At 48.4% G+C, this 27,771-nt stretch overlaps 1 protein-coding gene across 3 annotated transcripts in view; it reads right to left on the bottom strand.

Annotated features, from left to right (window-relative positions):
- The window catches only part of LOC132387798 (NACHT, LRR and PYD domains-containing protein 3-like), a 28,913-nt gene extending 5,007 nt beyond the window's left edge, over positions 1–23,906 (bottom strand). For 2 of the 3 annotated variants that reach the window (XM_059960176.1, XM_059960177.1), the window contains exons 1-8: positions 23,591–23,906; positions 13,837–13,929; positions 8,362–8,456; positions 7,318–7,484; positions 6,430–6,601; positions 6,266–6,331; positions 1,213–2,950; positions 21–107 (exon numbers count right to left, since the gene is read on the bottom strand). In XM_059960176.1, the coding sequence (XP_059816159.1) occupies positions 21–107; positions 1,213–2,950; positions 6,266–6,331; positions 6,430–6,601; positions 7,318–7,484; positions 8,362–8,422 (2,291 nt within the window). In that variant the 5' untranslated portion in view covers positions 8,423–8,456; positions 13,837–13,929; positions 23,591–23,906. Of the gene's footprint in view, positions 1–20; positions 108–1,212; positions 2,951–5,572; positions 5,669–6,265; positions 6,332–6,429; positions 6,602–7,317; positions 7,485–8,361; positions 8,457–13,836; positions 13,930–23,590 lie in introns of those variants that run through there. The other variant, XM_059960178.1, reaches the window with a different exon arrangement.
- Between the last annotated feature and the right edge of the window lie 3,865 nt (positions 23,907–27,771).

Here is a 27,771-nt window from a genome sequence, read left to right as displayed (position 1 = left end):
TCCCACAGTCTGGTACTTACCACAGTGTCTGGATTTTACACTCCGGGTTCCTCAGAGCCACAGACAGCAGTTTCACTCCTGAATCTCCCAGTTCATTCTCCCCAAGTCTAAACACAGATAGACAGATTGATGAACAAAGTAATTCAAACCAGGGTCTGGGGGGAAATTCTCTCCCTCGGATATTTCAGGAAACATTAAACCCTTCAGTAAATCACTGATCAGAGTTTCCATCACTGTCAATGCCCCTCACTGCCCAGCTCCAGGGTATTCACCGAATGTCAGTACTTTAGTCTGTTGGTGTGACTCTGTAAACTCCACATATACTGTCTCATTCCCCAGTGGTTAGAAATGTGTTCCCGATGTGAGAGCGTCAGGAGGGGCAGGGAGGAAGGATGGGAGAAAGTCCCCCAGTGAGGAAGATTTGTGTAAGTGTCCATGGGAGACGGTGGAAGAGACCCCACCTGAGGAAAAGGGATAGAAAGACAGAAACTATGATAGGAAGGGGATGGGGAAGAGAAATCCCTCAGGCGGAAGGAGATAATGATGAGAGATCCCACAGGTGGAAGGGGAATGGGGATGAGAAGTCCCACAGCAGTATACCGATGAGAAAAGATAACCCCACAAGATGAGATGATCCAGAAATAGATTGTACGGGAGGGGTGGGCCTGAACTGAGGCCCACAATCAGGAGAGGAGTTGCACCCATGGCGTCTGGGTATCTGAAGCTGAGCACAGTCACACAGGTGGACTGATGGTGATAGTCACACACGGGGAGAGGCAGGGGAGGACAAATTCACAATGGCATTTCATTCCTTCTCACTGGGACAGTCTGCTGACGGTCTCTTGTCCCTCACCGGGAAGATGGTGTGAATCTCTGACTCAACTTCTGCAGTCAGTGCCGGTCTGGGTGTCAGTAACAGTGAGAAGGAACATTGTAAATGGACGTGTCACAGGCAGCAGGAAACACAGCCATTCCTGTGATTTACTACCATTAAACCAATGGTCATTGTTCACTGATCTGATGAAGTCTCCAAAATCCCTTCACAAGAATCCACAGAACCCTCCCGTCCCTGGGGATTTACTGACCGATCCCCTGGTCATTTGTCACAAATCTTCACAATCTGATTTACAACAAATTTACAAAAATTCCTTTACATTGAAACAACACAATGAGGCAGGTTCACAGTTCAGAGTGAGAGATAAATCAAGTTACCTCAACTCCTGGCACTTGTGCAGCCCAGATCCCAGCCGCTGTATTCCTTCACACTGAATGTGGCAGTTCTCCAGGTCGAGGTGTTTTATTGTATCACAGAGTCCGATGACATGAGACAGGACCGCGCAGTCAATCGGGGTCAGTATCATTCCACTGAGTGGAAGTGCTTCCATAGATCCTAGTGCGGCCTCTGCCAGTCCACGATTCTGAGACTCAAACAGGTAGTGCAATGTGTTCAGGAGGCTCATTTTACAACCTACACTCCATGTGTTTCCACTCTGGCGTTTAACCTCCTCCTGCAACCAGTCAATCACCCGGCAGGTTGTTTGATGAGGGAATGGACCCAGAAACTCCTCCAGGCCCCAAGCTGTCATTGGGTTGGAGAGCCCAGCAACAAAACGGAGAAAAACCTCAAATTGCCCATCTGTCGTGTTGTGGAGATCAGTGAGGAATTTCAGGATTTCTTCGGGATGTATAGTCAGGAATTGTGCGACTGCAGCTACAAACTCTTGGATGGTGAGGTGTGGGAATGTGTAGACCACACTCCGGGCAGAAACCTCTCTCTCCAAAAGCTCCATCAGGAACCCGGACAGGAACTGGGAAGGCTGCAGATTGTACTTCATCAAATCTCCATCTGTAAACACAATCTTCCTCTCGGACACTCCTCTGAAGGCCATCTGACCAACCCGGAGAAACACATCACGGGGTTTCTCAATCTCACGGCCGTGGTTTTTTAGGATGTTGTAAATATAGTAGGAGTACAGTTGGGTGATGGTCTTGGGAACTCGCTGTGGGTCCCTGACTCTTTGTGTAAAGAAGGGTCCCAGTGCCAGAGCGAGGATCCAGCAGTAGGAGGGGTTGTAGCTCATGGTGTACAGGATCTCGTTCTCCTTCACGTGCTTGAAAACAGCTGCCGCCACCGTCTGATCTTCAAAATGTCTGATGAAATATTTCTTCCGTTCCTCACCAGAAAATCCCAGGATTTCAGCCCAGGCACCGATCTCAGCCTTTTCCAATAAATGTAATGCGGTGGGACGTGTGGTCACCAGCACTGAACACCCTGGGAGCAGCTTGCCCTGGATTAAACTGTACACAATGTCAGACACCTTACACTTGAATTCAGGATCTGTGCATGTGGACTGAGGTTTTGTGTCTCTCTGACTGTCAGAAAAATCAATTTTGTCATTGAATTCATCCAAACCATCGAATATAAACAGCAATCCCTCTGGGTTCTTCCAGACCTCTCTCAGGATATTCCCAAAGTAAGGATACTGATCCAGAATCAGTTCCTTCAGGTTAATTCTGCAGTTAATGGAGTTTAAATCCCGGAATTTGAAACTGAAGACAAACTGGAATTGTTGGTATATTTTCCCCATGGCCCAGTCATAAACAATCTTTTGTACCATTGTTGTTTTCCCGATCCCCGGGACGCCGGCCACTGCTGCCGAACTCCCAGATTCGGATTTACTTTGCGAAAAGCTGCTCTGGAACAGCTGATCCATTCGGATTTTCTCCAGCTCTCTGCGGAGATGTTTTTCTCTCCACTCCTCGTGGTCTCTGCCTCTTGCCAGTAACTCATGTTCCACCAGTCTCCGATCTCGAACAGTAGAAATGACCGTGAGCTCAGCGTATCGATCAACCAGCTGGAAAACCTTCACTTTCTCCCTCATCAGGATCGTGTTTACTCTCAGTGTTTCAGTTTGTGCCCGCAGAGTCTCCTTGTGTTTCTGTTGAACATCTTCCATGGGAACAGACAGTGGACAAACTGTTAGATGCCTCAACTCAGAACTCAGTATTTAAGCACACAGGAGTTAGCTCAGATCTATTGTATTGATTGGACTCACCAATGGATGTTCGTACAGTAAAGTAATTTCATTTACCAGACTGCTGACCGGACAGAGAGGCCTGGTCCAGATAAACACCAAGTCTTCTCATTTCCACATTAACTGTGCTGTGAAGGTGACTATTTCCCTGGTAGTTTACTGACCCCTGACTGTCCCGTACTGGAGAATCTCCCACTACTGTCACAGCTGTCATTTTTCCCTGAGGAAGAAACTTTTCATCCCCAGTGTTGATGTGGCGTATGGAGATAGAGAAGCGGGCAGTGGGCATTCTGTCAAAGGAACAGGTCGGAGAATCACAGCTCCCCCTCCACTCCCACCATCACTGATTCAAAGAAGTAACTTTGCGCATCAGCACGTGCACTGTCAGGGGTGTGTGGGGTCTCACAGTGTATCAGGACCCTGTTAGGGGTGTGTGGCATCTCAGTGTGTCAGGACCCTGTCAGGGGTGTGTGGCATCTCAGTGTGTCAGGACCCTGTCAGGGGTGAGTGAGGTCTCACAGTGTGTCAGGACCCTGTCAGGGGTGTGTGGCATCTCAGTGTGTCAGGACCCTGTCAGGGGTGTGTGGCATCTCAGTGTGTCAGGACCCTGTCAGGGGTGTGTGTCATCTCAGTGTGTCAGGACCCTGTCAAGGGTGTGTAGTGTATCAAAGGGTGTCAGGACCACGTCAGGGGTGTGTGGGGTCTCGCAGTGTGACAGGACCCTGTCTGGGGTGTCTGGCCTCTCACAATATGTCAACGCCCTGTCGGGGGGGGGGGGCAGGGGGGGAGGAATGTGGTCTCACAGTGTGTCAGGACAATATCAGGAGTATGTTGGATCTCAATGTTTGTCATGATCCCCTTTGGAGTGTGTGGTGTCTCTCAGTGTGTTAGGACCCTGTATGTGTGTGTGGCATCTCATAGTCTGTCGGGAACCTGCCAGGGGCCCGCAGGGTCTCAGAGTGTGTCCGGACACTGCCGGGTTTGTGTGCGGTCTCACAATGTGTCAGGACCCTGTCGGGTTTCTGGGGTTGGACATTGGGTCAGCACCTTGTCAGGGTTTTCTGGGGTCGGACAGTGGGTCAGGTTCCTGTCAGTGGTGTGTGCAATATCACAGCGTGTCCGGACCCTTACAAGGTGTTTGGGGTCTCACTTTGTCTTAGGACTCTTTCAGGGGGCAGTGGTGTCTCACAGTGTGTTGGGAACCTGCCAAGGGTGTGTGCAATCTCACAGCATGTCGGGAGCATGCTAAGGGATCGTGGGGTCTCAATGTTTGTCAGGATCATCTTCGGAGGTTGCGGAGTCTCCCAGTGTGCCGGGACACTGCCAGATGTGTATGAGGACTCAAAGTGTCTCAGGCTCCTGCCAGGAGTTTCATCGTGTGTCAGAGCTCTGTCGGGGTGTGTGGGTTTTCACGGTATGTCCGGAACCTTTCAGAGGTATGTGGAATCTCACAGTCTGTCAGGACCCTGTCAGGGGTGTGTGGGGTCTCACAGTCTGTCAGGACCATGTCAGGGGTGTGTGGGACCTTGCAGTGTGTCAGGACCCTGCCAATCGTGTGTGGGTCTCACAGTTTCTGTGGACCCTACTAAGTGAGTGTGGGGGCCCACTGTGTGAGAGGCCCTGAAGGTGTGTGTGGGGTCTAACAGTGTGTCAGGACCCTGTCAGGGGTGTGTGGAGTCTCACAGTGTGTCAGGACCCTAACAGGAGTGTGTATGTTCTATCTGTGTGTCAGGACCCTAACAGGGGACGTGTGGGGTCTCAATCTTCGTCAGGATCCTGTTAGAAGTGTGTGTGGTCTCTCAGTGTGTCAGGATCCTGTCAAGTGTGTGTGGAGTCTCATAATGTGTCAACACCCTGTTAGGGGTGTGTGTTGTCTCCCAGTGTGTCGGGGCCCTGTTAGGGGTGTGTGGGGTCTCTCAGTGTGTCAGGATCCTGTCAGGGGTGTGTGGGTTCTCTCAGTGTGTCAGGACCCTGTCAGAGGTGTGTGGGTTCTCTCAGTGTGTCACAACCCTGCCAGGGGAGTGTGGGTTCTGACAGAGTGTCAGGACCCTGTCGAGGGTGTGTCGTGTATCAAGGTGTGTCAGGACCCTCTCAGGGTGTTGTGGGGTCTCACAGTGTCAGGACCCTGTCGGGTATATTTGGAGTTTTACAGTGGGTCGGAGACCTGTCAGTGGTGTGTGGAGTCTCACACTGTGTCAGGACCCAACTCTGAGAAAAGATAATCTGCGGGAACGGGGGGAGTTTGGAAAATGGTTCAGGATGAGGCTGTTCAGGAGGGGCAGTGGCTGGCAAGGGAAGGTTTTCACTATTTGCTGTGAGGAAATATAAGTTTTTTTTCACCCCATCTCCAAATCGCCCCTTCTCCACTCAGACTCCGGTGGGAATCTGTAGTTGCAGGCCTCAGAGCGGTGTGACCACCTTCCTCAAACTCGCCAGCTCTCTGCCTCTTTCCTCAAACTGTCCTGTGAAAACTCTCCCTCTAGGAAACACGTTTCTCTGTGTCTCACTGTGTTCTCTGTCACAGTGCCAGTATTTACCTGGTCAGATCCTCGTGGCGCAACAACTGAACCGCCGGACGCAAATTACAACCGCTGGTGGCAACGGAGGTCAAGTTTCAAATTTATGAACTTCGCTTCAGCCTCATCTGGGTGATTGTGTACCGTTCCGATCGCTCCACTACAGGAGGAATGTTGAGGCTCTAGAGAGGGGGCAGAAGAGGTTTACCAGGATGCTGCCTGGTTTAGAGAGCATGTGCTATCATGAGAGGCTGGATAAAATTAGATTTTCCCTGGTTCATCGGAGGCTGAGAGGAGCTCGGACACAGGACGACAAGATTCCGAGAGGCATAGATAGAGTGGACAGAGACAATCGGTTTCCCGCGGTTGAAATGTCTATTACCAGAGGGAATATACAGAAGGTGAGAGGAAGGTGAGAAGGTGTAGAATGAAGTGGGATGTGAGGGATAGCTATTTTTTTTAATCAGAGAGTTGTGGCTGCCTAGAATGTACTACCTGGTAAGGTGGCAGAAGCAAAGTATTAGAAGCTTTTAAGGGAGTTTTGGACAGGCACATGGATGTAAGGAAGATGGAGGCATGGGGACATGCTGCAGGAAGGAGAGATTAGACTTCAGTTTTGTTTGATTTATTTCATAGCTGTTCCAGCACAATATTATTTGCCTAATGGTTTATTCCTGTGTTATACTCTTCAATGTTTAATGCATGTTCACTTACCTTTCTGCGCACTAGGAACCTTTAGTAAAATTTGACCGGGAATTGTTTGATGGGAAGGATCACAACCTATTTGAATATCAACAAATTAAGGAAATCATTTTTGTAAAATTTTAAAGTGTGCTGTATTCAATCCAAACTTGAATTAATCTCTGATATTATCTCACCATATATCTGTATTTCCTTCAGTATTTTGTCCAGCTTTGGGACACCAATCCGCATTTTCACAAAGGTTTCCCACATCACCCTCCGGGCGCGGGAGCCTTTCTCCATCACCAGGCTCAGGAGGAGTTTAGAACTGTCCGCCCGCTCTCCCTTATCAGCGAGATCAGAGATTTTCTGTGAAGAGTAACAGTGAACATATTGGGGACTGACAGATTCACACAGAGAATTAGAAGTAAATTATGTGCTCTGTAACGGGATCACACTGAGCAGTCACCCGGACGGGCGCTGATCCTGTCTGGAAGTCAGGAGGGTTTTTATAACAGAGTAAGCAACCTCTGGGAAGTTGCAGAAAAGATGATGTGATTCACCTCCTCAGTCCGCCTGTGTCCAACATGACAGTAGATTACCGGCTGACACCTGATGCCTTTCCTTTGCCTTTTCCAGTGGAGGTTTATTCAGTGATTACACATTACAACATGGCAGTATTCCCTTGTCGACACTGTTTGCAGTTACAGATTGTAACGGAATGATCTCCACCCAGAACAAAACACACTCGAGCTCCTGTGGCATCCAGTCGTAATGCCCCGGTTCTCACTGAATCCTGCCGTCACGCTGTACAGTCTTCCCGAAGTAAAAATTCCTGTCGTATTTCCACTTAAGCTCATTTATTGCAACATCATAGAACTGTTGCCTACACTCATTCTGAGCATTGAGCTGCCAGCATGGGTATTTACAAGTTTTTCAATCATTGCTTGAGATTCACATTTTTAAGAATTATATTTATTTATTTCTGATTTGTTTTTATGCTCTATTATCCGATGAGTGAGAGTCCCGACACCCATCCGTCCGGTGATGTGTGAAAATTTAAACCCATTCTCCCTCCCACTCACCCGATGTTCCTCTCCGCTGAACTGATTCTCGGCCGTTAACGCCAGGCTCACTCCATGCACCCCTCCTTCCATCGCCTGCTCCAGCCTGTCCCGGTAGAAGTTCGTCAACTGCAGGAGCTGGAAATCGTCCCAGCTTGCCAGGAGCTCGGTGATCACTGAGCTCGGACCTGTGAAGGAAAATAATTAGGAGCATTAAAGAAATTAATACACCATACTTGGTAGTAACTTTTTCTCTGGAACCTAAAGATCACCACAAAACACAGTCCGATATATATATATGGGGGGGGGGGGGGAGAAGAACGGGTTTGGGCTGGGGGGTGGGGGTCACCGGGGGTGTAGGAGGTGGCACAGTTCCATCTGTTGAAGTCTGCTCTTTCGTGTCCCCAGGAGTATACCTCTCTGTTTGGAAAGGACTCTGCGTATTGCTGGGAATACAGTAACTATCACCATCACTCTCCTGGTACTGCCCATCACCACCACTTTGCTCTTTGCTCTGGGATACTGTCTGCCTGCCTGGTCAACCCCTTCCTCAGCAAATCTCTGGAATATCTCACAAAATGCTGCAGGTACTCAGCAGGTCAGGCTGCGTCTATGGAGGAGAATAAACAATCAATGTCTTAGGCCAAGGACCTTCATCGGACTGGAAATGAGGGGACAGAAATTCTAGATATTGTCACATTACTTTCTATTCCTTGTGGTCCTGATCTGAAATGTCAACTGTTTATTCCTCTCCATGGATCCTGCTGAGTTCTGCCGATATTTTGTGTGTCTTTTTGTTGCCTGAAACTTACATCATCCGGAGAAAGTCTTGTCTTCTGGTGTAACTCGCTATTTTAATGTGCATCACAATCTGTCAGAGGAGCAGGAGCAGACGGTAACTGTCCTCCTTCCATGTGTGACTGTGTTTTCCCCAGAGATGTCAACTCTCTCTCTCTCATCTCTCTGCTCAGTTTTCACAAGTATTTTGTGAATTGCCTATATTGCATTAAACCCAGACGCAGAATCATCAGAGTATTTATAAATTAAAATATTTCGCCAACATACCTGTGTCCTTTCCCGATGTTGACATCACTGGAACTCCTCCACTGCTCGAACCTTGACCCATTTTGGGGACAGGCGTGATCAGTTTTACTGTTCTACTACAAAACAAAACAATAACAGGAGGGTCAGACATTAATTAAAGGAGAACACTGTATTGTTTTTAAACGGAGGCAAACACTTCCAAACATCTTGGGCCGATCCACTGAAGCTTTGTCATGGACTGATCCACCTGCACCCATCCACCCACAGTCACACAATGTCCATTTCCGATCTCTCCATGGATTGTACACTCCACCAGGATTCTCCAGGGTATCTACTCTCTGTATTGCAGGCAATTCCCTTTTAGGAACCAATCTTGTGCCCTGGACCAGGAGTGTTGCGTCTACAGAATGCAGAGGCAGATTGAGCCGTCAGCGCCCACTGCTTTGGTCCTCCTACCACTGGTGGCGCTGTGGTGAGTAATGGACAAGTGTTACCGCAGTGTGAAGTGAACCATTTCTGCTGATGATGAGACTTCTATTCCTCTTGTCACTGGATTATACAGATTTCTCAGTCACACCTGAATCTCACCGTCTCCTTTCAGGTTATCAGTCCCTGGCCTTGACACCTACGGCATTATATGATTTGAGTCTTTAGAGAAACACTCTGACATCCTGAACAATGCAATGCCACACATAGCATCGTGACATCTTGCCCTGAACCGCTATAGTTTTTTTCCGGCAGGAATTTGTCCAATATTAGCATCAAAACTTGGTTAAGATTTCTGTCAGCATATCACCAGGCTATTATCAGATAGTTAGCTATATGACACCTTATTAAACACAATGTCGACATTCAATACCTCCAAAACAGCCAGTTGGGAAAAATCGTCAATATAACTAAAACAAAAAAATGGAATTAATCAACAAGACAGACAGTATGTTAATATTTCAGGTGGAAGACCCTGTATCAGAGCTGAGATGAGTGTAGGAGCCATGTATCTGTTCTCTATCAGCATTGTATTCTGTGTTGTGCATTTATGATGCTTTTTATGGGAACTAGTCACATCAGTTACAGTGTGGTAAATGCAAGGGGTATCAGTTACACATTTGTGCTTTCTTCAGTGGAGTACACAGCTGGGGACAGACGGATGCAATGTATCTTGTTATTATCCACTCAAGTACGATAAACTTACACTTGGGTACAGTTCAGTTTCATGGGCACACGTTTGTATGTTTGCTGATTGCTAATAAAGGACCCAATACATATCACCGACTTTTGTAACAATCAGCATGGGAGCTGAGGGTGTGTCATGCAAGTATAACAGATATGCGGGGGGGGGGGGGGTGTGGGAAGTCGCCAGCAATGGCAAATTAGCTTGGGTAAATCTCACCACTACATTCTCAACAGATGCTTCTCAACCTGCCGATCATTGAAATATTCTGAGATACTGAGTATTTTGCTTCAGTTTTCACAGTGAAAAGGATTTTGGCAATTGTGGGGATGACTTGCCACAGACTGAAACGCATGAGTGTATGGACTTTAAGAAAGAGCATGTGCTGGATCTTTTGAGAGGTATTAAGTTTGATAAGTCACAGGGACTTAACGAGATATACTCCATGCTACTGTAGATATTGAGTAAGGAGAGTACTGAGCCTCTGAAGATGACCTTTGCATTGTAGCGATGTGCTGCACGCAGAGTTAGGAGTAACGACACTCAGTCAGTAAGCTGCACTCAAAACCAGTTTATTCAAACTTCACGGCACTGGCTTTACTCAGTACTGTTCCCGTCCTCTCCGGGCGGATATGACGTCAGCGATTCATTACAAAAGTCTCTTCCCGCGCGCGGGCTATTTGTGAGATGGTTCGCCTGCCTAGATAGTGAGTCACCACATAACCCCCCAACCCAGAACCGGCGATATATCCCCCAAATTCCACAGTCAGGACCAGTCTCTGTTTCGGCAGTCTGCCGCAACGCCGCGGTGCCTGAACTTTGACCGGCAGCGCCAAGTCCACATGGGCTGGTTTGAGCCGGTCCACCGTGAAAACCTTCTCTTTCACCCCAATGTCCAGAACGTACATGGAACCGTTGTTCTTAATCAGCTAGAACGGCCCCTCGTACGGCTTCTGTAGCGGTGCCCGGTGTCCGCCCCTTTGTTCAAATACAAACTTACAGTTCTGCAGGTCGGGATCTGTCCGTGCTGTGAAGTCGGTACGGGGGCCAGGCTGCCGAGCCTCTCGCGTAGTCTGTCCAGGACTGCTGCGGGTTCGTCCTCTTGCCCCCTTGGGGCTGGTATGAACTCTCCTGGGATGACCAGGGGGTCGCCGTACACCAACTTGGCCGATGAGGTGTGCAGATCCTGTTTGGGCACTGTGCAGATTCCAAGCAGGACCCAAGGAAGCTCGTCCACTCAGTTAGGCCCTTTCAGGCGGGTTATGAGAGCCGACTTCAGATGACTGTGGAAACGCTCCACTAGTCCGTTCGACTGTGGGTGGTAGGCAGTTGCTTTCCCAACAGGCTGGCCAACGCTGACCACAAGCTGGAGGTAAACTGGGCACCTCTGTCGGAGGTAATGTGGGCCGGTACCCCAAAGCGTGCTAGCCAGGTTGCAATCAGGGCTCAGGCGCAGGAATCGGCCGTGGTGTCAGTGAATGGGAAGTGGGTCACCACAGCATCATCAGTTAGGTGTGAGAAGTACCAGAGGATTGGAAGGTTACAAATGTTGCTCACTTGTTCAAGAAATGGAGTAGAGATAACTCAGGAAATTATAGACCAGTGAGTCTTACCTCAGTGGTGGCAAGCTTTGGAGAAGATCCTGAGAAGCAGGGTTTATGACCATTTAGAGAGACATAATCTGCTTCGGGATAGTCAGCATGGCTTATGAACCTGATTGAATTCTTTGAGGATGTAACAAAACACATTGATGAAGGTAGAGCAGTGGAAGTACTGTATATGGATTTCAGTAAGAGGTTAGTTAAGGTTCCCCATGGAAAGCTCATTCAGAAAATAATGAGGGATGGGATCCAAGGAGATATTGCGTTGTGAATCCAGAATTAGCTTGACAATAGACGGCATAAGTCCGTTGCAGATGGTTCGTATTCTGCATGGATGACGGTGACTAATATTGTTCCATTGTGATCTGTTCTAAGACATTGATCAGATTCTGCTTGGGAGCACTGTGTTCAGTTCTGGTCGCCTCACTACAGCAAACGTTATGGATGCTATAGAGAGAGACAGAGGAGATTTACAAGGATGCAGGATGAGAGGTGACCTGACAGAGGTGTATAAGATGAGATGCTTTGCTTGTGTCGATAGCCAGAGGCTTTTCCCATGGTTGAAATGCCTAACAAGGGACAGCATACTATTAAGGTGCTTGGAAGTAGGTACAAGGGGGATGTCAGGGTTACGTTTTTCACACAGAGAGGAGTGTGTGTGTGGAATGCACTGACAGCGATGGTGGTAGAGGGTAGCGATGTCAGTCACTGGTTACACCCAATAGCAGAGATGGGCCAACCGAGAGGGCGTTACCGCCACTGAGCACATCTCACACTCCTGCTGCGAATGCTCAGTCAAAGTGGAACAAACCCCAAACTGTCCCACTTTTTGAATGATTTCCCTTTCCCTCCGAGGGAAGTTGGGGGTGTTTATAAAGCGTCTCATGGGGCCAGAGTCTGATGTATCGCTGAGAGAGAGGAGGTCTTTTAATGCTTCCAATGAGGTCTTTTAAGAGACCCTCAGATTGGTACATGGTGCTTATAAAAATAAAGGTCTATGCTACAAGGAAATTCTAGTCAATGTCTAGAATAGGTTACATGGTCGGCACAACATTGTGGGCTGAAGGGCCTGTAATGTGCTTTAGGTTTCTTTGATCTATGTTCTTTACATTTTAACTACCGAGATGCCAAGATAATCATCACCATTAAAATCTCACTGAGCTTTCTCAGGTCCTGTTGAATTTGCTGCCAAGTGCACAAGTACGGGAAGGTACAGGGACAGAGAAACACTGACTTGTGGCAGCATCACAGGCAAGTACATTCAGATAACACACGGAACACAAATTATACAACTCTGTGTCACTAACAATATGAGAATACAGTCTGCCACAGTTTGCCCACTGAAGTGGTGAATAACTCTTCTTGCCACCTTCTTGGGCTGTCACGTTTCCATAGACGAGTCCCTCATGTCTCTGCCCCGCTGTCAATGGGCTCCTTCCCCCGTCCTACTCCCTAATCCACCACTGGGACAAACAACCTCTCAGACCCTCTTCTGTCGATTCCCTCACACCATATTTATCCTCACAGTTAATTCCCTCTCCCTCCTCCTCCTGCTGGTTTCCCTACCTCCCCAGGCAGCCGGCATTGAGACAATGGGCCAAGCGGTCTCCTCCTCTCTCTCAGCGATACATCAGACTCTGGCCCCATGAGACGCTTTATAAACACCCCCAACTTCCCTCGGAGGGAAAGGGAAATCATTCAAAAAGTGGGACATTTTGGGGTTTGTTCCACTTTGAGCATTCGCAGCAGGAGTGTGAGATGTGCTCAGTGGCGGTAACGCCCTCTCGGTTGGCCCATCTCTGCTATTGGGTGTAACCAGTGACTGACATCGCTTCGCACCAATGGGAAGAGTGCAACTCCTCTGTTGACTGTGGGGTGGGGTGGGTGGTTCAGGTAATTGTTCCCTTAGCCGGTAAAGCTCAACAGTCTCAGCGACAGTGTGGCATAAAGAAGTGCACACGTGACGTCATATCCCGGTGTGTGGAACGCACACGTGACAGCAGGCAGGCAGAGTGGCGTCAGATCCCGGTCTGGAACGGGCTCAGGCTGGGGTGTTCCATCTGTTGAAGGCTGTTCTTTCTTGTCTCCAGGTATGTACCTCTGTTTTCAAAGGACTCTGCTTATTCCTGGGAATATAGTAACCCATTACCATCACTCTCCTGGTACTGTGCATCACCACTGGATTGCTCTGGGTAACTGCCTGCCTGCCTGTTCAACCCCTTCCTCAGCAAATCTCTGGGATTTCTCAGAAAATGCTGGAGGTACTCAGCAGGTCAGGCAGCATCTATGGAGAAGAATAAACAATCAACGTTTCGGGCCAAGGCCCTTCATCGGACTGGAAATGAGGCGACAGAAATTATAGATATTGTCACACTACATTCTATTCCTTGTGGTCCTGATCCAAAACATCAAATGTTTATTCCTCACCATGGATGCTGCCTCACTTGCTGAGTTCTGCAAATCTTTTGCGTGTCTTTGTGTTGCCCAAAACTTACAGCATCTGCAGTAACTCGCTATTTTAATGTGCATCACAATCTGCTAGAGGAGCTGGAGCAGACGGTAACTGGACTCCTTCCACGTGTGACAGTGTTTCCCCCGAGATGTTAACTCACTCTCATCTCTCTGTTCAGTTTTCACCAATATTTTATGAATTGTCGATATTGAAGTAAACCCAGACACAGAATGAGCAGAGTATTTATAAATTAAAATAACTCATCAACATACCCGTGTCCTTTCCCAATGTTGACATCACTGGAACTCCTTCACTGCTCGCACCTTGATCCATTTTGAGGACAGCTGTGATCAGTTTTTGCTGCTCTGTAACAAACAAAAAGGAGGGTCAAACATTCATTGGGGTTTAAAGGAGAACACCGTTTTGTTTTTAAACTGAGGCAAACACTTGAAAAAATATTGGGCCTGTCCACTGAAGCCGTGACATTGCCTGGTCCAGTCACAGTAACAAAATTTCCATTTCTGCACTATCCATGGATTGTACACTGAGCCGGGATTCTGCAGGGTATCTACTCACTATATTACACGCAATTCCCTTTTAGGAACCAATCTTGTGTCCTGGACCAGAAATGATGTGTCAAAGGAATGGGCAAGGCAGGTTGAGCAGAAAGCACCTGCTGATTTGGCCCTCCTACCACTGGTGGCGCTGTGGTGAGTAATGGACAAGTGTTACAGCAGTGTGGGCTGAATCATTTCTGCTGATGATGAAACTTCTATTCCTCTCGTCACTGGATTATACAGATTTCTCAGTCACACCTGATTCTCACCATCTCCTTTCGGTTTAACATTGTCTGGCATTGACACCTATGGCTTTATATGAATTGAGTCTACAGAGAAACACTCTGACAACCTGAACAATGCAATGTCACACATAGCATCATGACATTTTGCCCTGAACCAGTATAGTTCTTCCAGCAGGACTTTGAGACCATTATTAGCAGCAAAACTCGGTTAAGATTTCTTTGAGCATACCACCTATGTATTATCAGATAGTTATATGACACCTTGTTAAACACAATGTCGACATTCCATACTCCCAAAACAGCCTGTTGGGAAAAATCATCAATATAACTAAAACTAAATACTGGAAGGATTCAGCAAGACAGAGAGCATGTTAATATTTCAGGTGGAAGACCCTGTATCAGAGCTGAGCCCGAGTGTAGGAGCCATGGATCTGTTCATAATCAGAACTGTATTCTGTGTTGTGTATTTATGATGCTTTTTTATGGTAATGAGTCTGTTTTGTGTTGTTTGTGCATCAGACTGACTGTAACCTGGGTGTGTGATGGTCACCTCCCCCATCAGTTGGAGACTGGTTGGGTTCACTCTCCGGGTCACGGTGCCAAGTCTGTTTTGTGTTGTTTGTGGGTCAGTCTGACTGTAATCGGGGTGTGTGATGGTCACCTCCCCCATCAGTTGGAGACTGGTTGGGTTCACTCTCCGGGTCACGGTGCCCAGTCTGTTTTGTGTTGTTTGTGGGTCAGACTGACTGTAATCGGGGTGTGTGATGGTCACCTCCCCCATCAGTTGGAGACTGGTTGGGTTCACTCTCCGGGTCAAGGTGCCCAGTCTGTTTTGTGTTGATTGTGGGTCAGTCTGACTGTAAGCGGGGTGTGTGATGGTCACCTCCCCCATCAGTTGGAGACTGGTTGGGTTCACTCTCCGGGTCACGGTGCCCAGTCTGTTTTGTGTTGTTTGTGGGTCAGACTGACTGTAATCGGGGTGTGTGATGGTCACCTCCCCCATCAGTTGGAGACTGGTTGGGTTCACTCTCCGGGTCATGGTGCCCAGTCTGTTTTGTGTTGTTTGTGGGTCAGACTGACTGTAATCGGGGTGTGTGATGGTCACCTCCCCCATCAGTTGGAGACTGGTTGGGTTCACTCTCCGGGTCACGGTGCCCAGTCTGTTTTGTGTTGTTTGTGGATCAGTCTGACTGTAATCGGGGTGTGTGATGGTCACCTCCCCCATCAGTTGGAGACTGGTTGGGTTCACTCTCCGGGTCACGGTGCCCAGTCTCTTTTGTGTTGTTTCTGGGTCAGACTGACTGTAATCGGGGTGTGTGATGGTCACCTCCCCCATCAGTTGGAGACTGGTTGGGTTCACTCTCCGGGTCACGGTGCCCAGTCTGTTTTGTGTTGTTTGTGGGTCAGACTGACTGGAATCGGGGTGTGTGATGGTCACCTCCCCCATCAGTTGGAGACTGGTTGGGTTCACTCTCCGGGTCACGGTGCCCAGTCTGTTTTGTGTTGTTTGTGGGTCAGACTGACTGTAACCTGGGTGTGTGATGGTCACCTCCCCCTTCAGTTGGAGACTGGTTGGGTTCACTCTCCGGGTCACGGTGCCCAGTCTGTTTTGTGTTGCTTGTGGGTCAGACTGACTGTAATCGGGGTGTGTGATGGTCACCTCCCCCATCAGTTGGAGACTGGTTGGGTTCACTCTCCGGGTCACGGTGCCCAGTCTGTTTCGTGTTGTTTGTGGGTCAGACTGACTGGAACCGGGGTGTGTGATGGTCACCTCCCCCATCAGTTGGAGACTGGTTGGGTTCACTCTCCGGGTCACGGTGCCCAGTCTGTTTTGTGTTGTTTGTGGGTCAGTCTGACTGTAATCGGGGTGTGTGATGGTCACCTCCCCCATCAGTTGGAGACTGGTTGGGTTCACTCTCCGGGTCACGGTGCCCAGTCTGTTTTGTGTTGATTGTGGGTCAGTCTGACTGTAATCGGGGTGTGTGATGGTCACCTCCCCCATCAGTTGGAGACTGGTTGGGTTCACTCTCCGGGTCACGGTGCCCAGTCTGTTTTGTGTTGTTTGTGGGTCAGTCTGACTGTAATCGGGGTGTGTGATGGTCACCTCCCCCATCAGTTGGAGACTGGTTGGGTTCACTCTCCGGGTCACGGTGCCCAGTCTGTTTTGTGTTGTTTGTGGGTCAGACTGACTGTAATCGGGGTGTGTGATGGTCACCTCCCCCATCAGTTGGAGACTGGTTGGGTTCACTCTCCGGGTCACGGTGCCCAGTCTGTTTTGTGTTGTTTGTGGGTCAGACTGACTGTAATCGGGGTGTGTGATGGTCACCTCCCCCATCAGTTGGAGACTGGTTGGGTTCACTCTCCGGGTCACGGTGCCCAGTCTGTTTTGTGTTGTTTGTGGGTCAGACTGACTGTAATCGGGGTGTGTGATGGTCACCTCCCCCATCAGTTGGAGACTGGTTGGGTTCACTCTCCGGGTCACGGTGCCCAGTCTGTTTTGCATTTATCATAATAAAACCATTATTGAGATTAATCAGCGCCCTTGGCTGTCATTATGGACCAAATGCTCACCACAATACCACTGTATAAAAGAAACAAAAATGACAATGCTAGAACAAACTGTATGAACTTTGTCATATATGCTTTGCCAATCACCAAATTTTATCAATGCACCATAAAAAGTTTCCCATCCGGATACTCCACGCCTTGGTATGGTGACTGCTTTGCCCATGGCCGCAAGGAACTGCAAAGTTACGGACACAGATCAGCTCATCACAGAAACCAGTCTCCCCTACATGAACTCCTTCTGGACTTCCCACTCCCTCTGTAAAATCAAAGATCCCCACAACCCGAGACATACTCCTTTCTCACCCACACCATTGGGGAGAAGACACAACAGTCATTAAGTATGTATCAACAGACCATGGGTGGTTCTCCCCAACAATGAACTGACATACAAGCATAATTAGGCCATTTGGCTTATCGAGTCTGTTCCAGCATTCAATCATGTCTGATCCTTTTTCCCTCTTCAGCCCCACTCCCCGGCCTTCTCACCACATCCAATTAACATATCAACCTCCATCTTAAATACCCCCAACCTGGCCTCCAATGCTGCCTCTGCTAATTCCACAAATTCACCCACACTGGCTAAAGAAATTTCTCTGAGTTCAGTGAAGCGTATCCCTCTGATCATCGACACTGTTCAGGGTTTTGCATTTAACAGTGTACTGTCTCATACATTCGACCTACCGAGCTGCCAAGATGATCATCACTAATCAAATCTCACTGAGATTTCTCAGGTCCTGTTGAATTTATTGCCAAGTGCACAAGTACGGGAAGGTACAGGGACAGAGAAACACTGACTTGTGGCAGCATCACAGGCAAGTACATTCAGATAACACACGGAACACAGATTGTGCAATATGGAAACATATTTACATCATCTGCTAACAGGACCAGAACAACGGGGGCTGGGCGGCGGCTCATCTCAGACGGTTCAGTGTGAAGGTCTCACAACCCGGACTGACCCCGGCACATTCTGTGAAGGAAGTGAGGCGAGGCCGCCAGTTCGGGAAAGTTCATCCCCTCCCCCTTCAGGATTCACCGACCACTCTGTGTTTCTCTCTCCCTCCCCACCCCCACCTTTTATACTCCAGTCCTGCCGAAGGGTTTCGGCTGCTAATGTGACTGTACTCTTCTCCTAGATTCTGACCGGCCTGCTGAGTTCCTCCAGGCTTTTGTACACGTTGCTCGCATTTCCAGCAACTGCAGATTTTCTCTTGTTTGAGTTTGGGAAAGTTAACTCACTACCCAACGTCAGACCTCCCACTTGGGACCGGCTTCGATACTCACCGAAGGGAAATTGTCGGTGTTGCTCCGCAGAGAAGGAACCCCTCCCGATGCCGATCCCACTGCTGACCCACTTCCACAACGAACGGAAAATACCACTCTTCAAGGACTCAGCATGCGCAGTGTGAACATTGCGTCATCAGTGCGGAAGGCAGGGCTCAAAAACGAACCTGCAGATGCTGCAGCTCTGCGGCAAAATGGGGTCACGTGACAGGTGGAGAGTCTCCCATGTGACCCGGTGACTCTGCTCCTCGACCCTCACACGCTGCCCGACCCACAGCGTCATCTACAACACTATTTCATATTTACAACAGCTACATTTGTAATTTTCCCTCTGCATCTTCCATATCCCATCCCACTACACCTGGGTCACAGAGTTTTGGGTTCAGTTCCCATCCTGGTCCGACACAGAAGTCAGACACAAACAGGAACTGCGCAAGTCTCATTTAAATCATTTTATGTTTATAAGCACTAATTCGGTGACCAGTGGTGTGACTCAGGAATCTATTCTGGGACCCTTACTCTTCGTGATTTTTATAAATGATCTGGATGAAGAAGTGGAGGGATGGGTTAGTAAGTTTGTTGATGACACAAAGGTTCGTGATGTTGTGAGTAGTGTGGAGGCTGTCAGAGTTTACAGTGGGACAGTGATAGGATGCAAAACTGGGCTGAGAAGTGGCAGATGGAGTTCAACCCAGATATGTGTGAAGTGGTTCATTTGGTAGGTCAAACATGATGGTAGAAAACAGTATTAATGGAAAGACTCTTGGCAGTATGGAGGATCAGAGGGATTTTGGGGTCCAAGTCCACAGGACGCTCAAAGCAGTTGTGCAGGTTTACCCTGTGGTTACGAAGGCATACGGTGTATTGGCTTTCATCAATTGTGGAATTGAATTTAGGAGCCGAGAGGTAATATTGCAGCTATTTAGGACTCTGATCAGACCCCACTTGGAGTACTGTGCTCAGTTCTAGTCTCCTCACTACAGAAAGGATGTGGAAACCATAGAAAGGGTGCAGAGGAGATTTACAAGGATGATGCCTGGATTGCGGAGCATGCCTTATAAAAATAGGTTGAGTGAACTCAGCCTATTCTCCTTGGAGCGACGGAGGATGAGATGACCTGATAGAGGTGTAGAACATGTTGAGAGGCATTGATCGTGTGGACAGACAGAGGCTTTCTCCCACAGCTGAAATGGCTAGCACAAGAGGGCACAGTTTTAATTGCTTGGAAGAGGAGATGTCAGGGATAAGTTTTTTTACACAGAGAGTGGTGAGTGTGTGGAATGGGCTGCCGGTGGTGGCGGTGGAGGTGGATACAATAGGGTCTTTAAAGAGACTCCTGGAGGGGTACATGGAGCACAGAAGAACAGAGGGCTATGGTTAACCCAGGGTAATTTCTAAGGTAAGGAGATGCTCAGCCCATTATTGTGAGTCGAAGGGCCGTATTCTGCTGTAGTTTTTCGATGTTTCTAATTTCTATTCACATTCCTCACTGGACAGGAACACTGAAACAGCAGGTGAGAAAAAGCCCCCCTCCCTGACCAAACCGTCAGCAAGATGGCGGCTGCTCTCCCTTCTCAGCCACATGTTCCTGCCCGATCCTCATTTTCTCGATCCCTTCAGTCTCCACACATCTGACGGCCTCTGTTTTATGTGAGGACGATCACTGAGACGGCAACTCCCTCTGTGGTGGGGATTTACAGACATTCAACACTCTCGGAGTGGAGGCATTTCCCCTAATCTCAGTCCCGGACAGTCCACCCCCTTTTTCAGAGACTGGGATCCCTGGTTCAGCCGGTAATGATGTTGTACATTTCAATGTGTTCACCTCTCAGTCCTCGATTCTCCAAATGAAAGAGGTATTGCATTTGATCTTTCCTCATATGATGACCCCACCACACCAGGGATCAGTCAGGTGAATCTTCATTGCACTCTCTCCAGCAAATACTCTGACCTCTTTTGTTAATCCTCTATGGAATTAATTTCCATCTTCTGCAGCCCGGTGTTGCCCCAACCACTCACCTCCCACCACTGTCACTCTCACCACCTTCCTACCTCCCCCCTCACACGGATCCACCTCTCACTCCCCAGCTCTTGCCCCATCCCCACCCCTCACCTCTTTTCTCTGAATATATCCTGTCCACTCTTAGTCCAGAGGGAGGGTCTCGGCCCGAAATGTTGACGGTCCATTTCCCTCCACAGATGCTGCCTGACCCATTGAGTTCCTCTGGCAGTTTGTTCTTTGGTCTGTATAACCCGTGTCAGTATGGGGTGCGGGATTTTACACCATATTCCAGGTACAATCTCAACAAAGCCCAAATAACTGTTAAGGTCATTTTCATTCTTATACCCAGTAACTCTTGCAATAAATACAATGTACCTTGGGCCTCCCTCCCTACCCAATGCACCTCAGTCCATCTCCATTCGATCACACTCAGGGTTTCGGTTTGTCCTATAGAAGTGGGTGATCTCAAATTTCCCACATTGGCCTCCAGCTGACCTGTTGTTCCCACTCACTTATTTTGCCTCTGTAACCCCGAAACCTTTTGACAAGAGACACAGAACATAGAACAGTGCAGCACAGGAACATGCCATTTGGCCCACAATGTTGTGCTCAAACTATTTAATTAATCAAATTGCCAACTAAACTAATCCCTTCTGCCTACACAATTTTCCCTCACATTCATGTGTCTATCTAAACATCTCTGAAATGTCTCCAATATATCTGGGGCTACCATCACCCCAGGCAGCACATTCCAGCAACCCACCACTCTGTGTGAAAAAAACACTTCCCCCCACATCTCCTTTCAAACTACCCCTCTCACTTAAAATGCATGAATCTTGATATAGACATTTCTACCCCGGGTAAAAAGGGAGGATCTGGTCCAGCGGATCAAACAGCTCAGTTCGCGTGTCCTTTCAAGATTACATTAATATTAATATAATATTCATATTAATTGCCCTTTATTAACTAATCATATTGTTATGAATATTAATATTCATATTTACCGATGAGTATTTATTGATATTCACATTAATTACTGTCTAATCTTACTGTTAACATTGTGGTTATTACAAACTCCCGGAGTCTGGGACATCTGTCACCAGCATGGTCTGCGAGTGCCGATTGGGAAGGGGGAGGCGGCGTCAGTGACCTCAGCACCAGAAAAGGACACGGGTTTGTACAGCCTCCTGTGAGATACAAATGTCCACATAGTGGACTCAGATCTGGTGGCATATCTGGAGTTGACGAATCTTACTGTTAAATGGGATCTTGCCCAGCACAACTGGACATCAGGCCAACAGGAATAAAATACTTCTCATATGAAATTGAAAGTGCTGGAAACTCTGTACATTAGATTGGAAGTGTGGAAAGAGAAACACTAGAAGACCCAGTATCAAAACTGGGACTGTACAAGATGCTGCCCGATCTGCTGAACGGTTCCAGCATATTCTCTTTATACTTTAAATGATGCACAACTATTGACTGATTACAAGATGTTCGTGACGGCCTGAACAAAGTTACACAAATGTAATGCCCACATTCATCAGTTTTGTCTTCGTTCCAACACAGGGTTAATACAATCGATACAGTCAATGCTCACAACATCCCCCACCCCACTGTCAGTCTGTTACATCTGCTCCCGAGGCCGCTGTGCTCATTGAGGGAGCGTGACCAGAGAGCGAAAAAACGTCCACCATTCCGTGCAGGTCAAGTGGGCTATTCCCGGCAACAGAGGAAGAGGCTCTCCAAACATGACCAAAACAGGAAATTACACACTCAACTTTAAATGCTGAGCCTCCTTCTGACAGAGATTAACACAGCGGTCATTTGGTAAATTGAAACTAAAACTGTAGTGACTGTCTTTACCGGACCTTGTGCTGCATTCAATTACATTTGCTAATCACGTGTAACAAACACCGATTTCAGAAATAACTCAGTGAGGCCGACAGTTCGGGGAAGTTACCGGGACTCACTGCCCAACATCAGACTCCCGACACGGGCCTCAATATCCACCGATGGGAAACTGATTTCTCCGCCGGCTCCCCGCCCGAGGGGGCAAGGACCCCCTCCCCCCACTCCCGATCCGCTTCAACAACGAACGGGATGAAAACAAACCACCGCCCACCCGGGGACTGTGAGCGCGCAGGGTGATTATTGTGTCATCAGAGCGGAGCGTCTCCCCAGGGGGAAAATTCCAGCGACCGACCCAGCAGACTCCGTGGGGAACCACAAACTCGCCCCTCACATCTCCTTTAACCTACCCCCCCCCCCCCACTTATCTTAGACATTTCAACCCTGAGAAAAAAGATATTGTCTAACTGCTGTATCGACGTCTCTGAAATTCATACAAACGTCCATCCAGTCTCACCCCAGCCTGCGCCGCTCTGGAGAAAACAACACAAGTTTGTCCAGCCTCTCGTTATAGCTCATGCCCTCTAATCCAGGCAGTATCCTGGTAAACATCTTCTGCGCCCTGTACAAAGCCCCGACATCCTTCCGAGAATGGGGGCGACCAGAACTGTATGAAACACTCCAGATGTGATCTAACTAGTTTTATAAAGCTGCAACACAACTTCACGACTTTTGAACTCAATGCTTCAACTAATAAAGACAACCATGCCCTTTGCCTTCTTAACCACCCGATCAAGCTGTGCAGTCTCTTTCAGGGAGCGATGAACTTGGAGTCTAAGATCCCTCTGATCATCAACACTGTTCAGGGTTTTGCATTTAACAGTGTACTGTCTCATACATTCGACCTACCGAGCTGCCAAGATGATCATCACTAATCAAATCTCACTGAGATTTCTCAGGTCCTGTTGAATTTATTGCCAAGTGCACAAGTACGGGAAGGTACAGGTACAGAGAAACACTGACTTGTGGCAGCATCACAGGAAAGTACATTCAGATAACACACGGAACACAGATTATACAATTCTCTGTCGGTAACAAGATAGAAACATGTTTTACTTCATCCTGCTAATAGGACCAGAACAACGGGCTGAGCGGCGGCTCATCTCAGACGGTTCGGTGAGAAGGTCTCACAACCCAGACCGACCCCGGCAGATTCTGTGAAGGAAGCGAGGCGAGGCCGCCAGTTCGGGAAAGTTCATCCCCTCCCCCTTCAGGTTTCATCGATCATCTTGTGTTTCTCTCTCCATCCCCACCCCCACCTTTTATTCTCCAGACCTGCCGAAGGGTTTCGGCCGCTAATGTTTACTGTACTCTTTTCCTGGATTCTGCCCGGCCTGCTGAGTTCCTCCAGCATTGCTCGCATTTCCAGCATCTGCAGATTTTCTTTGTTTGAGTTCAGGAAAGTTAATCCACGACCCAACGTCAGACCTCCCCGCTCGGGACAGGCGTCAATACTCACCGAAGGGAAATTTTTGGTGTTGCCCCGCAGAGAATAATCCGTCTCCGGCTCCCAGTCCAAGGGGGCGAGGACCCCCTCCCGATCCCGATCCCGATCCCTCTGTCGACCCGCTTCCACACAGAACGAAAAAACAACACTCCGGACCCCGGGACTGTGAGCATGCGCAATGTGCTTATTGCGTCAACAGGTGGTGGGCGGGGCCTCGGAATCAAACCCGCAGATGTTGCTGCCGATCTGAGCTAAACGGGATCACATGACGCTGGAGGGTCCCACGTGATCCGGTGACTGCTCCTCGCCCTTCATACACTGCCGTACCCATCGCCGCATCTCCCATATTATTTAATTATTTCCCTATTTACAACAGATGCGTATTTAGTTTTTCCCTCCATCCCCAGGTCACAGAGTTAGAGTTTCGATTCCCATCCCATCCCGACACACAATTCAGACCCACACAGGAAATGTGCAAGTTTCATTTAAATCAGTCTATGATTATAAACACTCATTCCTCTTCACATTCCTCCGGGATCACCGGACAGGAACACTGAAACAGCAGGAGGTGGCCATTCAGCCCCTCTAACCATCAGCAAGATGGCGGATGTTCTCCCATCTCATCCACATGTTTCTGCCCGATCCTCATTTCCTCGATCACTTAGGACTCCACACATCTGCCGGCCTCTGTTTTACGTGATCACGATCACTGAGTCTTCACCACCCTCTGTGGTGTGGATTTACAGACATTCACCACCCTCGGAGTGGAGTCATTTCCCCCCATCTCAGTCCCGGATTGTCCACCCCCTTTTTCAGAGACTGGGATCCCTGTTTCAACCGGAAATGATGTTGAGTATTTCAATGTGTTCACCTCTCAGTCCTCGATTCTCTAAATGAAAGGGTTATCGCATTTGATCTTTCTTCAAATGATGACCCCACCACTCCAGGGATCAGTCTAGTGAATATTCATTGCACTCTCTATAACAAATACTCTGTAGCCTTTTTTTTAATCCTCTATTGAATTAATTTCCATCTTCTGCAGCCCCGTGTTGCCCCAACCACTCACCTCCCACCCCGTCATTATTTTCACCTTCCCACCTCCCCCCTCACCTGGATCCACCTCTCACTCCCCAGCTCTTGCCCCATCCCGACCCCTCACCTCTTTTCTCTGACTATTTCCCGTCCACTCTCAGTCCAGAGGGAGGGTCTCGGCCCGAAATGTTGACGGTCCATTTCCCTCCACAGATGCTGCCCGACCCACTGAGTTCCTCCGGCAGTTTGTTCTTTGCTCTGTATAACCCGTGTTAATATGGGGAGCGGGATTTTACACCATATTCCAGGTACAATCTCAACAAATCACTAATAATAGTCACTTTGCCCGGACCATTGGCTCCGCTTGCAGGGCAACAGTCTGCCAGTGTTTGCCCCCAATATGGTGAATCTCTCTGCTCGACGCCACCGTGCGCCCAGACATTTCCACTGATGAGCCCCTCCTGTCCCCACCGGGACAAACATTCTGTCCGCCCCCTCTCTCACCATCTTCATCCTTTCAATATAATCACCCCTCTCCCTCCATGGGGAACCGGCATCAAACCGATGGGCCGAGCGGTCTCCTTCCTCTCAGCGATACATCAGACTCCGGCCGTCGGAGATGCTTCACAAACGCCCCCAACTTCCCTCGGAGGGAAATGGAAATAAATGAAAAAACAGGAAATTTACTTTGGGATTTGTTCCGCTCCTCCGAGAGTTCGGCTCCACAGCTGGAGACGAACTCAGCCGGGATAACGCCCTCTCCGCTGGTCCGTCTCCTCTATTGGGTGCAACCAGTGATTAACATTCCCGCGCACCAATGACAATAGCGCAGCTACTGCAGCGTGGGCAGTCGGCGGTGGGGGAAGGGCTGGTCACGCGAATAGTAGTTCAGCCGTTAAACCGATAATGCTGGAGCTCACCGGTGACGTAAGACACCGCGCACGTGAGTGCAGATCCCGGTGTGGGGAGCCCATGTGTGACGTCAAGCGCGTGAGGGAGCCTGTGTGACGTCACTTGTGGGGAGCACTCCTATTTAAAAACACATAAATGAAATGTTGCTTTTCTGCCCAGCGTGCACGCTGACTGGTTCTTTAATATCATTCCACAAGATAGCTGTTCTGTCTCCGGATTCATAGATAATACTGCATTGGTCTCTGCAGTCGGGATCCTCTATCCAGTATCGAAGATTCCCAAAATCTTTGAAAGGCTGTTTCTCTGGAATTCCCCAATCATCAATACCCATGTGCTTATCAAAGTCTGTGAAGAAATTGACACGAAAGGTATTGCTGCTGTCTAACTTGCAGCCATCTGCATCTTTTTACCGCACCCACAGCAAAAGCTGGTGAACTGTATTCCCTATCGTCTTCCATCTGTCCCTGAGTAAAATCCATCTGTAATATCCCCAAACTTGGAAAAGATCTTCTGGATAACATTTCGACGTTTCTCTAGCCAATCTGGTTCAACTTGTGGTCCATTATCCACAACAATAACAGAATCGATTCCATTATCTTCTGGAGGTTGATTGTTTAAAATATCACCCGGCAATTCCTCGTCGGAGATAGCATCATCCACGAAGCCTTCAGGATCACTGAAACCTTCCTCCGGCTCCTCCAACGCTTAGAGCCCCGGGGAGCTGTTGACACTGATCAGCTGGATGATTGGGAGGAAGAGACAGTTGATTTTATTTCTGAGAGAAGAAATTATCCCTTTTGGAGATCAGGAGTAGTCTGATACAGTGCCACCATATTTTTCAGCGAAGCTGATTTCTCCTGCATCATCTAGAAGTTCAATGTGCTCCACGCTGCAAAGATCATCACAGTGTCTTTTCCTGTATCAGTTTCCGTGGTGGTGATAAAGACGCTGCCTTCACTTTTACTAATTGTGAATAAATTCCACTAATTAGCAGCAGCTCAGCAGTTTACTTTGTGCAAATATCACTAGTCACTGTGGAAGCTGTCATTGGTTTAAGTAAGTATATTATTGAGGCACTCTTTCCCTTAGCCATTAGCTATTTTTACATCCATGGTAAGTTAACATTGTATTTTGTACGGAGGATTATTGAGACTACAAAAAGAATTATTACGTATTTTAGTGTCCACACTGGACTGTACCCTCCTCCATTCAGGTTATATCTGACATCAAACGGGATAAAATAAACCTTAGTAACACAAAAAAAACACGTAAATGGTCGTTTCTCATGATTTCGGTGGGACAACAACATTGATCACGGGTTTCATCACTGAATCCAGTGTTGTGGGATGTAAAGTCCCCTGTTATGTGTCCGGCTGTGCCGTGTTGTTGGTGGAGTGGGCAGCGTGGTGTTTGTCTCGATTCGGGTCACAACACCAGAATTGCCAGCGGGGTCCACACACAGAGTATCAGTCAACAGAACACCTCTCGTCCCTGCAATCTTTGTCTCCCGGTAAACTCAACACCCTGACAGTGTGGACCATAGATACCCCTTCCTCTCAGAGTCTGGGAATCACTCAGACTGCTGATCGCTGAGAGGAATTATATTTATTGGTCATTAAAGTTCGCCCAGATTCGTTTGGACGGATTTGATGTGGAGTTCGGGGTGTCACAATGAAAGGGCCGGACGGTCGAACTCTCTCCGTTGTCCAAACATCCTTCCAGGTGAGGCGACACTTCACCTGTGAATCTTCCGGGGTCGCCTGTTGTGTCCGCTGCTCCCGATGTGGCCGCCTCTACACTGGCGACACCGGCTCCTCCGCAGTTGTGCGGGGCAGGGGTGTTCTTTTACCGGGTGTGGCTATTTTCTTTCTTTTGTGCGGAGGGGTGGGTTTACGGGGTTGACAATCGGGATGCCGTTCTTTTTTTATGCGGGAGGTTGGGGTTGGAGTTTCATTTTTTTTCTCTCTGATCGACTTTCATGTCTTCTTTGTTTGGTTCTCTGGAAAAGAAAAAAAACTCAGCGTTCTTTATGGATACCTGCTTTGATAATAAATTAACCTTTGAACTATCCGCTCCGAGGGGGACTTCCGGTGTCCAAACATTTCAATTCCGATTCCCTTTCCCGTTCCGACGTGTCAACCCATCTTGTGCCAAGATGAGTCCACCCTCAGTGTCCAAGATCAGAACCTTATGTTCCGTCTGATGGCATGAATATAGATTTCTCCTTCCGGTGAACAAATTTCCCTCAC

Source organism: Hypanus sabinus, unplaced genomic scaffold, assembly GCF_030144855.1.
Source record: "Hypanus sabinus isolate sHypSab1 unplaced genomic scaffold, sHypSab1.hap1 scaffold_221, whole genome shotgun sequence".
NCBI lineage: Eukaryota > Metazoa > Chordata > Chondrichthyes > Myliobatiformes > Dasyatidae > Hypanus > Hypanus sabinus.
This window is presented reverse-complemented; position numbering and strand designations above follow the sequence as displayed.